General features: G+C 42.3%; 3 protein-coding genes across 7 annotated transcripts; all 3 read left to right on the top strand.

Moving 5' to 3' along the window:
* The first annotated feature begins 1 nt into the window (after position 1).
* On the top strand, positions 2-3,989 carry LOC127248424 (ferric reduction oxidase 2-like). Of its 2 annotated transcripts, none has more exons than XM_051270786.1 (8): positions 2-353; positions 437-530; positions 628-816; positions 1,062-1,296; positions 2,088-2,415; positions 2,495-2,738; positions 2,817-3,505; positions 3,579-3,989. In XM_051270786.1, the coding sequence occupies exons 1-8, from the start codon at positions 179-181 to the stop codon at positions 3,716-3,718; spliced, it is 2,094 nt and encodes a 697-aa protein (XP_051126743.1). In that variant the 5' UTR covers positions 2-178; the 3' UTR covers positions 3,719-3,989. The 2 variants fall into 2 exon arrangements, with proteins under 2 accessions (XP_051126743.1, XP_051126817.1); XM_051270860.1 differs by having other exon boundaries at positions 3-353; positions 631-816.
* A 434-nt stretch (positions 3,990-4,423) lies between these two features.
* LOC127248165 (uncharacterized) lies at positions 4,424-9,625 on the top strand. Of its 3 annotated transcripts, none has more exons than XM_051270414.1 (14): positions 4,424-4,820; positions 5,754-5,812; positions 5,948-6,056; positions 6,186-6,295; positions 6,357-6,425; positions 6,629-7,231; positions 7,304-7,836; positions 7,928-7,992; positions 8,157-8,260; positions 8,347-8,451; positions 8,518-8,657; positions 8,729-8,857; positions 8,974-9,126; positions 9,209-9,625. In XM_051270414.1, exons 1-14 carry the CDS (start codon positions 4,652-4,654, stop codon positions 9,351-9,353), a joined length of 2,493 nt encoding a protein of 830 aa, XP_051126371.1. In that variant the 5' UTR covers positions 4,424-4,651; the 3' UTR covers positions 9,354-9,625. The 3 variants fall into 3 exon arrangements, with proteins under 3 accessions (XP_051126371.1, XP_051126458.1, XP_051126525.1); XM_051270501.1 differs by having other exon boundaries at positions 4,429-4,820; positions 8,181-8,260; XM_051270568.1 differs by lacking the exons at positions 4,424-4,820; positions 5,754-5,812; positions 5,948-6,056 and having other exon boundaries at positions 6,367-6,425.
* A 408-nt stretch (positions 9,626-10,033) lies between these two features.
* On the top strand, positions 10,034-14,656 carry LOC127248064 (G-type lectin S-receptor-like serine/threonine-protein kinase SD2-2). Of its 2 annotated transcripts, none has more exons than XM_051270262.1 (2): positions 10,034-13,834; positions 14,281-14,656. In XM_051270262.1, exon 1 carries the CDS (start codon positions 10,456-10,458, stop codon positions 13,177-13,179), a length of 2,724 nt encoding a protein of 907 aa, XP_051126219.1. In that variant the 5' UTR covers positions 10,034-10,455; the 3' UTR covers positions 13,180-13,834; positions 14,281-14,656. The 2 variants fall into 2 exon arrangements, with proteins under 2 accessions (XP_051126219.1, XP_051126285.1); XM_051270328.1 differs by having other exon boundaries at positions 10,034-14,073.
* Position 14,657: the final 1 nt, after the last annotated feature.

Raw genomic sequence — 14,657 nt, 5'->3', positions numbered from 1 at the left:
GAGCATGAGATTAGTGGTCCATATTAAAGGTTGCAGTATTAACCTTTTATTGACTCAGAGAAATTTCCAACAGTTGGTTTATAAGAACACGTTTCCATACTCACCATCCTTCCATCAGTACAAGTTTCATTCTAAACTTCGAAAAAGGTGATACAGAGAAGTTTTCGGGATTTGATCAATGGCTTCCCGTGGAGTACTAATCTCTGCTATCAGAAGGGCAATCTTGTTGCTGGCTCTTGTTGTGTTTCTCGGGTATATTATGATGTGGATCATCATACCAACAAGAACTTATGTAAGCAAATGGTGGCCTCACATTTATGCTCATACAAATTTCACTTTCTTTGGATATCAAGGTATCAGCCACTTTCTGATCTTTATTTTTCTTCTTCTATTTAGACTTAAGAGTTCATACAAACGAGACATGTTAGTGTTGCAGGTACATATATGCTAGAATTCACATTCCCCATCTTGTTCATCTCTGTGATCGGATGCTTATATCTACATTTGGGGAAGAAGAAGGCTGCAGGAAGGTGTGAATTAAGTATATACTTATAGTTCTTTGCCCTTCAGTTAGTATTAATCAACATATGATGATGATCTATATGCCTTATTACATGATATCAAAAGCAGTATAATGGATAACAAGATGAGGTTCATGAGGAGGCCCATGATTGTCAAGGGGCTTGGGATCGTCAACCTCACAGAGCTTTCCTTGTTCATCATGTTCATTGCTCTCTGTGTCTGGTATTTTTCGGTGTACCTCCGCAATTGGGATAAAAAAGTTCCCACACTCTCCAAGACCCAAGGTGAAAAAGAGTAAGACCTTCACCCCATACAAATTGCCTATGGGAAGTTTTTCTTGTAAGATATTCAACACAGGAATCCTGTTACAGCCTTGGACCATAACAACTGTCTTTCTTCCATTTCACGCAAGACATTATTTCTTGCACGATCCTTACATAAATCAACCTCAGAATCTTCAAAACAGAAATCTATTGCAGCAGGCTTGGTCAAGTCTGTGTTTTTACTCTTGCTGCTTTGGTTGGCTGTTGCATTGGCAGGTGGCAAACATGGCTGGATGGAGTGGGACTATTCACGGGGTTGACGGGGAATTTGTGCTTAACATTTCTATTCTATCCAGTGACAAGAGGCTCATCCCTTCTGCCCCTGATAGGGCTGACATCGGAAGCCAGCACCAAATACCACATCTGGATTGGAAACATGGCCATGGCACTCTTCACTGCACACGGACTTATTTACTTTCTCTATTGGGCCCTCACCAACAAATTATCTGAGGTAAACTTTCACTTTCTTTTTCATGATGCTACCATTTCTTAACTGTACCATCAGAGGTTGGGAACCACTCCTCCTTAACTATACCATTTATTCTTAGTCTTGGACTGTATCCATCATTATCCCTTCATCTATTATTGTGTTTTCCTACTGCCTTCGTTGCATATTCACAAGTATGTCTTCTTCTGCAGTTCTTTATGTTCACATTATAGTTGCTTTGTCATGAGGGCCTCTTATATTCTGATTGGGATTTATTCTCATCCTCACATGCAATGCAAATCAGAGCCATGCAACATGTGGTGACAAAAGAAAAGATGAAGAAAGAAAAGGATGTAAGTCCCATACAGTGGGATAGCAATTCAATCTTTTCAATCCAGGGCAGGCCCACCTTAATAATTTCATCCCTGACTGATGGCTGATGCTCCCTACCTTTTCCCAACCATTGCATGCATTTTCCTCCATTTTTGGTAGTTGTGATGTCACTTAAGTTTCTTTGGGAAAGATACAAAAAATGCTTCAATCATTGTCGCAAGTTTTGTTTTCCACAACGACTTATACCATGTCCAATACAGCATTCAAAGATTGTGTATGAACGCAAGAACTGCAGATATTTAGTCCTCGTATCATCTCGGAAATTAGAAGTTTTTAATGTCAAGTAGATACATTATGATTTAAGCATTACATCATATTCTAGTACTTAAATTTAGAGGCACTAAATCTATACGTTTTGATAAAACAATGTAGTTACATTTGATTATGGTTTTCTTAATGCTTTTTTTTTTTAACCAATGCAGATTCTGAAATGGGATCAACATTCCGTAGCAAATATACCAGGAGAGATATCTTTGCTATGTGGATTGGCATTATGGATCACAACTTACCCTACCATCAGAAGAAAGATGTTTGAGCTCTTCTTTTACACTCACTATCTCTACATTCTCTTCATCATTTTCTTCGTCCTGCACACAAGCATTGGCCTCGCCAGTATTATGCTCCCCGGTATCTATCTTTTCATCATCGACAGATATCTAAGGTTTCTACAATCCAGGCAGAGAGTTCGACTACTCTCTGCACGCGTCCTACCATGCGACACTCTTGAACTGAACTTCTCTAAGAGTCGAGGTAATAGTTACTGAGGCTTCTACATGTTTCATTAATCTTGGATGCCAAATGCACTCTCAATAAATATTCTGGCATGCAGGGCTAAAATACAGTCCTACAAGTATTATGTTTATAAACGTTCCCACGATTTCCAAGCTGCAATGGCATCCTTTCACCGTTACCTCTAGCAGTAACTTAGAACCAGAGAGGCTGAGTGTTCTGATCAAATCTGCTGGCAGTTGGACTAAGAACCTCTATGATGCCATTTCATCACCTTCGTCAGTCGATCACCTTCAAGTTTCTGTTGAAGGACCCTATGGTCCAGCATCAACTAATTTCCTTAGGTTAAAACTACATACGTATAAACACATGCATTCATGCCCCTATTGATGATCATCCACTTATTCACTTAACTACTGCAGGCACGACGTATTGGTGATGATCAGTGGAGGGAGTGGCATAGCTCCCTTCATTTCAATAATCAGAGAGCTTATGTTCATCAACTCTACACTGAAGTGCAAAACTCCAAAGATGATGCTTGTTAGCGTCTTCAAGAACTCTTGTCATCTCTCCATGTTAGACCTTATCCTCCCCATTTCAGGCGCTCCTTCAAAATTGGAGCTCCAAATAGAGGCCTACATCACAAGGGAAAAGGGGTATCCGATGGACATGGGGAAGACGCAGACCGTGCTCTTCAAACCAAACCCATCCAATGCACCCATATCTCCCACATTAGGCCCCAACAGTTGGCTATGGCTTGCTGCCATAATCTCATCCTCATTCCTCATCTTCCTCGTCCTCGCAGGAGTTTACACTCAATACGTTGTGTATCCAATTGATAAAAACACCAGTAAGGTCTATTCCAACAGCAAGAAAGGCGCAATGAACATGATGATCATATACTTCTCCATAGTGATAGCAGCCAGTGGAGCATTCTTGTGGAACAAGAAACAGAATGCCAAGGAAGCAAAACAGATTCTGAACATGGAGAATAGATCATCATCCAACTCATTGTTTGGTGGAGAGGACATAGAAATGGAGACCCTCCCAGTACTGCAATCAACCATCAAATCCATGAATGTGCATTATGGTCAGAGGCCTGACCTAGAGAGTAAGCATTGAAAGCCAATCTTGAACTGATCTGCCATTGATGTGGGGCTTCAATTTATTTATTTTTATCTCAGGAATATTGCTGGGGACGAAAGAAGCAAGCGTTGGAGCACTTGTGAGCGGGCCAAAGGAGATGAGAGAGAGTGTTGCAGCGATATGCTCCTCTAGCCTGGCACGAAATCTCCATTTTGAGGCCATCAGCTTCACTTGGTGACTCTCTGATTTTGTTGCGATTGATTACTGCAGTAATGCAATGCAATAGGTCGATCAATATATCTACACACACATGACACATCCATATATATATATATCTATAATCCATCGGCTGCTTGCTTAGGCCTTGGATTGGCTTTTCGTTATAATGGGCTCGAAGTTGACCCAGTCTATATGTATTCTGTGGGCTTCGATCCATCAAAACAGAACGGCTCGGACCAGATGGGCCCAAAAATAGAAAGAAATAAATTAGTTTTATATTTTATACACAACCCACTGCAATACACTTAAAACTTAACACCAACAGACAGTGAGCAGAGCAGGGTAAACGGGGGACCGGGCGAAGATGAGTGTTACAAACTATAAGGATGTGTATATATATATTCTTCATCAATAAGCAAGCTGTTATAGATAGCACTTCTATTATATTAACTTCTGTAGGAGTAGGAATGTCGGATAGGATTCATAATGGGTTTTCATCAAAATGGAGATGGACCAAAATCAATGCAAAGTTTGTGAATAATAAAGTAGTAAAGTAAACACTACTTTATTTACGGGGCTTTGCTGATATGTGAATGAACTGAACAAAAATAAAGAAAGAAAGAACGAAAGCGAAAGGATGTCGACGACAACAACAGTAGTCAATGCGCAAATCCAGAAATAATACAGCTGCAAATCCGAGCTCTCTATTATGAGAGTATAATATGCACTACTACGTCTTCTAATAAACAAGTAATTAATCATGTGAACAGGGGGAAACCCCACACACCAGGCTACAATAATTTATTCACATAGAAAATACTCTACTCTCTACTACTTACAATTGCAGCAGAAACATTCTTGATATTTCCTCCTTTTCATGCTCCTCCTCCTTCTCAAGAATCATGATTCTTGGTGATGATGATGCAGCGTGAGAAAACGAGGCAGCAACAATATGGGAAAGAATCGTATTCTGGGTCATTCTCATCTGACCTTCTGTTTCATCCTTTCTGTGTTTATTTATGCGTGCGATTCGCAAGATGAAGCGTTCGATACTTCCACTCTTTCCAGTTTCTCCTATGCAACCACCCGCCTCAACCCCTACGAGTGGCGCTATATTAGAGGTAAAATTCTTGATCTTTTTTACTGGCGATGGGGTTTGGTTGGATGCTTCTTTACTGCTGCTACTACCTATGATTGTGGTCATTTGGTTGGATTATAGTTATCTCTTACTTGTTTTCAGCATTCTGAATTGTAAGGCTTCGAATCGAGGGCTGTCTTTACATTTTTCCCATTTCTTTTTTAGAATAGCTAGCAACCTTTTTGCGCGGTCTCACTGAATGTATGCATTCAGGTTAGTTATCGATTTTGTGGGTTTTCTTTTGATTGTGATGGTTGATTCTTTTCACTTATATCTGTTTTAGAGCATTGAGTTGTTGTTGGACTCAGTGGTTAGGTCGCTTCTGGTTTACTTAATCAGAGTGTTGTGATTTTTCCATTGCATTGACACTGAATACTGAAATGAACAGTATACCGTTATGGTTGTTCTTAATGTAAAAACTGGCGATCAAGTATTTTTGCTTGCTTGCATTCTTGTTCCATTGCAAATATCAGTTACTTCTTCATAGTTGTTTCTAATGGCTGCCCTTGATATTCTAAACAATTGGTGTGATTTGAAATGAGCCCATATATACAAAGGAACTTCGGAGCTTAGTATTGGTGGATTGCAGTGTAGCCTTTTGATGTGTTTCAAGTGTCTCATTGTTTAATTTAGTTAAAATTTCTTTTTCTAGTTGTTGTTGACCTGGTTTACTTTTAGTTAAAACTTCAATTTTCTTCTGTTCTCTTCTCTTCATATTTGAGGATCACAAAGGATGGAGGACTCAAACACTGGTTAATTAAATGTTTCAAGTGTACCCAGTGAATTACACCTTCTTTTCACTAAAATTGGAGCTTGGAGATCCCATTAATCACCTATTCAAACTGGATAATTATACAGTGAAAGTCGTAATCTTCTATATATTATGATCATCTACTGTTTCTCTGTCGCATTGCAGTTGATTTGCCACCATGGTTTTCTTCAATATCTTTTGCTCTGCAGTCAGATGCTAACCTCGTAAGTTTCCATAAAGTTTTGTCAGACATTTAAATCCCTGAGAGTGAATATATCATGCTGTCTTCCAGTTTCCGCGAAACAAGATGACACAATGACTTCTCACCACCATTAGTTGTATTACATGTCCATCTGCAGGATCTCCATAAAATAAAGAGTGTATCACCAAGTTCTCTGCAAATAATATGCTTTAGGGAAGGGAGCCTTCCTCTGCCTGATGTGTATAACGCATCTGTAATGGGTCTAGGTAAAAGTTAGCAGTTGTTGAGTTCAATACTTTCATATTGTCCAGTATAAAGAGTGGAGGAACTGCCATGATTAATACTCCTCCAGGCATTCGTTATCTGGTTGACTACAAGAAATATTGCTAATGCAGTGATGGATTACATATCCAATAGTTCTTTTTCTGGGACACGAAGCCTACAGAACATTGAGAAATGCTATCCAATGCAGAAGAACCTGTGGCTGAGAGTAACAAATGAGCAGGTTTGTTTTAGAGATATCAGCAGCTTGAAAATTCAACAGTTTGAACTAATGCTCCATACAGATCTCTCCAGGTACATGGTACTTTGGGATTTTTAATGGCATTGGGCATGTACGGACACAGTCGAAAATGGTATTCTTTTTATTCTCTATCTCGGATTGTCAATGGGTCTACACTAATTGCTTTATGATAGTCTATTTTTGGTCATGGTTACTATCATGATTCCATAACTGTTTGTGACTTGACTGCTGCTACTTTTGATGACTTTAATGAACTCAGATGCCATGGAATTGGAAATATCTCTTTAATCCCATGATGTACATGTACAATCGCAGATAGATCGAGGCTCGGCATTATCATTTAGCGGCAATCTTAGTGTGGAGGGTTGTATGACCTCAATGATGTTGGGTCAGTTTTGCAACCAAACGGTTTATATGCTTCCATGTAAATCCGGCCATAACTTAACCGGAATTGGTTTGGACAATGAATTGTATAGAAAATTGGAAAATAGTGTTCTTGCCTGTAGAAATGCCAATGGAATAGTTTGTCATGAAGGTGGCGAGCAAAAAATATACTTATTAGATATAATAGGAATTGTTGAAGAGCTACTCATTGCAGTAACAAATGTGACATTTGATCGATCACAGCCTTCAACTATAAATGGAAGCCAGTCGTTAATGTGTTACGCCAGAAATGGTGCAGTTCCCCTTGAAACAGTTTATGATTTTTCTATTGACATTAGTAAAGAGCCTCTGGTCATTCACTTTCCTAAAGCTGGCCGCTGGTTTTTTATTGTTCGGCAAATTGATACATTGAATACTAGCAGAGGACCTCAAAGTAGGAGCTTGAAAGTGTGCTATTTGCTGGAATGGCAAGTGCTCGAGTGCCCTGCCGCCAAGGCTGGATTGAATTGCACATTGGAAAAATACATGCTTCAGGTAGTAATTGATTATATGTGTGTTTGATTTAGGTTAAATCTAATATTACTGACCTAAAATGGTTGTCTGCAGGCCATTGTTAGGACAAACCCATCCGTCCCTTTCGAATCCAACTATATCCCAATATCAGAAAAGATCTCATCCACTTCGGCTAATTTTCCTCTGGAACCCCTTACAAGCAACATTTCGCATGCAGAAAATAGTGAAGAGGCTTGGACCTTTTTCCTCCTGGATATTCCAGCTGGTGCCGCTGGAGGAAACATTCATGTCCATCTAGCGTCTGACGGAAAGATAAATTATGAAATTTATGCAAGATATGAAGGATTACCTTCTCTTAGCAGTTGGGATTACTTTTATGCTAATAAGACAGTCAACAGCAATGACTCCATGTTTTTTAAGCTGTATGATTCAACCGTGAAGACGATTAGTTTTTATATGCTGTATGTAAAAGTAGGAACTTGGAGCTTTGGGTTGAGAAAGCTTGATCCTGCCAATTCTACTACTCGAACTGACATCTCCATTTCAATAGAGAGGTGTCCACACAAGTGTTCATATCACGGAACATGCCGATCTGTTTTGGATGCTAGTGGGCTTACATTATACAGGTATTCACATTTCTATTTCAATCTACATTTCACACATACGCCAACAAACTTCTAAGTTGTGATTGTCTTGTCATTATATCTTTTCCTTCAGCTATTGTTTTTGTGACCGGAACCATGGTGGTTTTGATTGTAGTGTTGAGATTGTCTCTCATCAAGGTAACTTTAACTTGTGTTTCTCAATAAATCATTCTGCATGTTTAAGAACTGGGTTGATCCTATTTGCCACCGTGACAGTTTTTTATTTCGGATTTAGATCATGGATTTGGTTGTTTTTCACATTGGTTGGATATTGTGTCTTTGTAACTAACTGTTTGTTAAAGAACAAATGCTGAAAACTGGTGCAGGGCATCTTCGGCAATCCATTTTCCTAATAGCATCAAATGCTGCAGCTCTGTTCCCGGCGTATTGGGCGCTTCGCAATCGGGTACTGCCCTGACTGACGACCACTTCATGTTTCTGGGACTAATGATTTAGCTGTCTTCATTTGAACTATTCGGCTTCCTTTTCCAGGCATTCCCAGAATGGGTTCTTTTCACATCCAGTGGTTTGGCAAGTGCCGTGTATCATGCATGTGATGTAGGCGCCGGGTGTCTGCTGACATTTCGCGTCTTACAGGTACAGGTTCTGGTAATAGTTTTTTCTTCCTTTAGCTTATCTCTAACCTGTGATTTTACCCTTCAGTTCTTCGACTTCTGGCTTTCATTCATGGCTGTGGTGAGCACATTTGTTTACCTGACCTCAATTAGTGATGCGTGGAAAAGGACAATATTCATTGTTGTGGCACTCCTAACAGCTCTTCTGGCTCAAACCAAACCCACACAGTACGCCTTCACCCCACCCACAAATCTTACTTTTCTGCTGGAACCAGAGTTGATCATAACACATTTTGTAGGTCGAGAAACATTGGCTATGTGATGGGCTTAGGAGCTCTAGGTCTTCTAGTTGGGTGGCTTGTTGAGTTCTTTGCACGGAATCGAACATTTCCTTTTTCAAGAGAGTTCAGTTTTAATTTTCTTTACAGGTAGGTAGTTAGAAGCCATTTCCATCTTCTAGAGGGATTCACTTTTATTTAAGGAATCAAGTGGTTGAGTCTTCTACAGCTTATAAACTATGTATGCCTTCGTCTGCTGAATGCAGATGGGAAAGTGTGAAAGGCTGGATTCGTAATACGATCAAGATAATCATACGGCGGTTCCGCTGGGGATTCATTGCGGCTGGAGTCATCACACTGGCCCTGGCTTCATTAGGCTGGAGAATGGAGACCACTGCCAATTACTGGATTTGGCACAGGTATGAATTGAATTTGATTGAATCATGATCAAATAAAAAGAATCAATCCATTGCTGATATCTGCTTGTCCTGCCATGCGCAGCTTGTGGCACATATTCATATACACGTCTTCCTTCTTCTTTCTCTGCTCGAAACCAAGAGTGCAGAACCAGCAAGCCTCCAACGGACGCTATGAGTTAACTCATCAAAATTCACTCAACAATCATCAACAACATTCGCCCAGGTAGGTTGGAACAAGGTTCTTGTCTACATATAGATCGATCCGAGACATAGATAGATAGATAGATAGATAGATGCAGATGCAGGAACACAATAACAAATGCTATGCTTGTTCCGTCCAATCAGTTGAAACCGCGCTGGTTATTATGATCATACTATCTTGTATGTATAAGTATATGTGGTGTTGTGTGAGTTAGTGTGTACTTTGGGTGTCATATCACATGCCCAACAGAACAAATGGGCAGGCCTCCAACTATCAATATTAAGTGATATGCAGTTAGCTCCTCCCACTTTAGGGTTAATTCATCTCATCTTTACCAAGAATAATTCTTGACATTGATAAACGATCGATATAATCCATTCTGTGCACGTTGCTCAATTTGGTCAAAAGGCACCCATTTCCCAAACCCGGACCAAACACTACTTTACTTTCCTAGATTAAGACAGCTAACAAGAGCAACAGTAAAACCACTAAAATAATTGTAATGATAGAAGAACCAAAAGTGTTGCTAGGTAGCTGCTTTTGTGGGGCTCTAACCTAACTCTCAAGACAAATGAAATTCATAATGCACCTTCAAAGTCAATCATTCACCCCCTAATAACTGATGATTAATATATATATATATATATATTACATACATTTGTGTGCATTTATTATACTTGTGTTTTTATTATTTTATGTAGTCCTGCGCCAGAACAGAAGTCTGAAGTGTTTGAATTTGGTTGTAGGGAATCCAAGATCATAGATGTCTCTCTGCCACAACATCCCATGATCCTCCGTCATCCACCATTAATAGTTTTTATACTCAGCTAGCTACTCCTCCGCAGTCCGCTTTCTCTCTCTGCCAGTTTACCAAAATACTCTTCTCTCTCAACATTCCACCAACGATAATTACAAGGGCGTTGATGTCATTCTTGACAACCTGACAACTACTTTTGTTCCTGTCCATGACCATGAGTGGCAGCAGCCTGACTTTTCAGATATCCATGAAATCAAAAAGTCTCTCTCTCTCTCTCTCTGCCACTGTGCTTGCTTTTGCAATATCTCAAGAACAAAAAAGCACCCCATCCTGCCTCCACCTCTCCAAATTGTCTGCTTAATCTACTGAAATGCTTTTACACGAGTATAATTCTTCGACCACAATGGCTATGGAGCATTTGGCCTTAGTTTTCCTCCTCTTTTCCTCCTTCTCATCGTATATCCTGACCGCAGCTTCTTCAGCGGAGTTCGGTGAAGGGGAGATTAATGGCGGCAGAAAATTGGAATCTTTGCAGAAACCGAAGGTAATTATTAGAGGGAACGCTTCAGTTACCAGTGTGAACAGGACTTTCCGGCTAGGGTTTTTCGCCCCAAACGCTGATGAGTTCAGATGGTACTTGGGGATTTGGTATGCCTCAATCCCTATCAGGACTTACGTATGGGTTGCGAACCGTGAAAAGCCCATAGAAAATTTGCAGTCGGCGAGAGCGGAGATCAACGAGGGAGGGAAATTAGCTGTGGTGGACGAAGGTTCTGGAACCATTCTATGGGAAACGAACAATGTGGAGAGAGCAAGCGACTTAGTTCTTCTGGAGCAAGGAAACCTGGTGCTGCTGAGCAGCGACGGCGGGATTGTGTGGCGGAGCTTTGATTTTCCGGCGGACACGTGGCTTCCGGGCATGAACCTGACCGCCGAACGGCGGCTGGTTTCCTGGAGGAGCTCCGTTGATCCATCCCCTGGAAGGTACTCTCTGAGACTGAATCCTCCTGGTTATGGCGAAATAGCTCTTTTCTATAGCAACTATAGTGTGGACGACGTCCATTCATATTGGAGTACTGGTAATTGGAGTGGAGATGCATTTGATGGTGTTCCTGAAATGACCATTCCTTACATATATAGGTTTAAATTCTTGTATCCTTTTACTCCAATGGCAACCTTTGGGTACTCCGAAGTGCCATTGGAGAGCGGCGCGCTGCCGCCATTAACTAGGTTCCTGTTAGACCACACAGGGCAGCTGAAGCAGTTCACTTGGTCTCAACAGAGTGAATTCTGGAGCATGTTCTGGTCTCAGCCAGAGAATGTGTGTAGAGTGTATGCATTGTGTGGCAATTTGGGGGTATGCAGCAGCGGTGATTCGTTGAATCCGTGCCGGTGTTTGAATGGTTTTGGACCCGTTAACAGTGTGTCCTGGGATAAGGAAGATTTCTCGGGGGGTTGCTGGCGAGGTGACAGTGAGACCTGTGGGAAAGATGGGTTTGAGGAGGTTGGAGTTGTTAGCTACCAGGCAGCAAGTGTTGTGTCGTTCAGTGGGAGCCGCAAGGACTGCGAGAGCGCTTGCCTAAGAAATTGTTCTTGTGTTGGTTTGTATCATAATGCAAAGAGCAATGCATGCAGCAACTTGTACGGTTCGCTTTTGAACCTGCGAAACTTTACGGCTGATAGCACTATCCAGGATACACTCTATGTGAGAGTGCAGTCGGATGGGGCTGCTGCTGGAGGGAGGAAGAGGAGGACGGGTGTTCTTATCGGATTGATTTGTGGTGTTCTTGTGATTTTGAGCATAGGAACTCTGAATTTGTTGTACTGGATGAGGCGAAAAGTTAGGCGAAGGAAGGGAGAAGAAGAGGGTGTGTTTCAAGTGTCGAATCTACGGGTGTTCTCTTACAAGGAGCTTCACGCAGCTACTAAGGGATTTTCCGAGAAACTTGGTCATGGAGGGTTTGGGGCAGTTTTTCGTGGGGAGCTGCTGGATTCATCTACGGTGGCTGTAAAGCGGCTTGAGAGACCAGGCGGCGGTGAAAAGGAATTCCGAGCAGAGGTTTGCACCATTGGGAATATACAGCACGTTAACCTGGTCAGACTGCGTGGTTTTTGCTGCGAAAGCTTGCATCGTCTTCTGGTATATGATTACATGCCGAATGGACCTCTCAGCAAGTACTTGCGACAGGACGGTCAGTGCTTGAGTTGGGATGTGAGATTCCGGGTGGCAGTTGGGACCGCGAGAGGCATTGCTTATTTGCACGAAGAGTGTCGAAACTGCATCATACATTGCGACATCAAGCCGGAGAACATCTTGTTGGACGAGGGTTTCGCGGCGAAGGTGTCGGATTTCGGATTGGCGAAGCTGGTGGGCAGGGACTTCAGCCGGGTGCTGGCAACAATGCGAGGCACGTGGGGATACGTGGCGCCCGAATGGATATCGGGGGTTGCCATCACCACAAAGGCCGATGTGTACAGCTACGGAATGACACTGCTGGAGTTGATAGGCGGCAGGCGCAATGTGGAGGGGCCGCCGTCCTCCAATGGAGGGGGCAACCAGACGGAGAAGTGGTTCTTCCCACCATGGGCTGCACGCCAGATAATCGAAGGCAACACCGCTGCTGTGGTGGATCACCGGCTCAGCGGCGCATACGACGAGGCAGAGGCGGAGCGTGCTGCATTGGTGGGTGTGTGGTGCATTCAGGACGAGGAGTCTGCGCGGCCGACAATGGGGACGGTGGTGAAAATGCTGGAGGGTGTGGTTGAAATGGGGGTGCCACCGCCGCCAAAGCTGCTGCAGGCGTTGGTTTCGGGGGAGTCGTTCCAAGGGGTCGGGGAGGAGTCGAGGAGGAGGGCACGCCAAGCATGCGGCGGCAGCAGTGCGGACGAGGATGAGGACGACGTCTCCAAGGAGTTGCCGATCGGGCAATCAGAATTGGGGCAGAGCCGGTACGCTGATACTGGGGCGGACGAGGTAAACCACAATACCGATGCGGATGCTCATAGGTTGCATCGAACGGAACAGAAGATACACCTATCTCAGGTGCTAATTAATGCCTGTCAGTCAACCACATCTGAGACTGAGAGGCAATGAAGGAAAGCTTCTTGCTTTTCTGACTTGACATCATCTCAGTAGATCGAGCCTCGGCCCTGCACGGCACTGATCATCATCATGCGGTGTGGTGTGATGGACCATTATTCTAATCAAATTATTGACTGTTGATTAATAATGCTCATCCATTAAGTACAGTAGTAATGGCTATGCTTCGCTGGCTGTAGCCTGTAGGCCCTGCCCCTTCCTTCTTTAATCGAGTAAAAAACCACCAGCAGCTATAGCTATAAGCTTGGATTCAGAATTTGGAGGGGAGGAGGGAGGAAGGGAGCAAGCAAAGAAAGCAATCTTATTCTACTTACTAGGCTTACCGTCCGTCCTTTCATTACATTCTCCGACGGTCCAAACCTGTTCTTGATTCCCTCGTTCGAACAAAGGCATTAATATTGAACCCGAGTCAATTAACCATGGTTAACCTATAGTTCCAGCTAAAAATCCTCTACCATCTCCGCTCACTTTCCTTTCCTTACACATCATTAATATTTTTAGATTCAACTCAAAAATCCCCATTTGTTCCTTCCTTCTCGTCCTCGATTTCGAAATTTGATTTATCCGAGAAAGGAAGAAATACGAAAACTTTCTTCCCTATTTCTACCCTTGGCCCAGCTTGGTCGACCCCTCGAAGATTCAAGAACTGGTACGTCCTTCTCTTTTCCCTATGACCCGTCCCGTCCATCTATTCACCTCGTATCATAATTTCTTAGATTTAGTTCCACGTAAGGGTTTGCTTCTGTAGCTCTGTACTTTCTTTCTTTGTTTCTCCCTATCCCTCTCTACTGTAGAGAGAGTAAGAGTACCATTCAAATATATGTTCAACCCTCATCTTTCATCCCGCCAAAACCCCACAAGCTCGATGGCTTTAATCGCTTAGCAGAGGTCCGAAACTTTTATATTTTAATCCGCAGGTTTTATTTTGAGTTCGATGGCACTTTGCCATTGCTGTTTTTCCTTTTCTATAGGTTTCTTGGTTCTTGATCTTAATGTGCTTGTTGTGCGCTTGATTTAATTTCCTACGTATCCGTTTGATCTGTAATGAATGTAATTTGCTTCTGAGGTCTGAATATATGTGGAATTCGATTGCAGGGTGGCTGAACAGATAGCTGGTGTGAAGTATCTATACTGTTCGTAAATCTCTGAAGCACTTGTTCTTCGACTTCACAAGGCAAACAAAAGTCTTTGGTGTTTCCTCTTTCACGCAGATGCTTCTGTTTATTGGTGAAGGGTTGTAAGTTTGTCTGTCCAAATAAGAATGAGGTGCCGATGTCATATGTTAAATTAGTACTATCCAGTTGACGAATTGGTGATGCAACGGTGCTTACGTTACGTGTTTCAACAAGGAGGATATTCGGAACGAAATTGCATTCTGGTTTATTAAGTTATTGACCACATTGGAGTGACATCTAAAGGTTCCGTTGAGTGGCTTCCTGTAAGGAGTCAAGAGGAGTGTGTGCATTGGAAAG

Source organism: Andrographis paniculata, unplaced genomic scaffold, assembly GCF_009805555.1.
Source record: "Andrographis paniculata isolate CXL003 unplaced genomic scaffold, ASM980555v1 Contig10END, whole genome shotgun sequence".
Taxonomy (NCBI): Eukaryota; Viridiplantae; Streptophyta; class Magnoliopsida; order Lamiales; family Acanthaceae; genus Andrographis; species Andrographis paniculata.
Note: the sequence above shows the minus strand (reverse complement) of the source record. Positions and strands in the feature narration are given on the sequence as shown.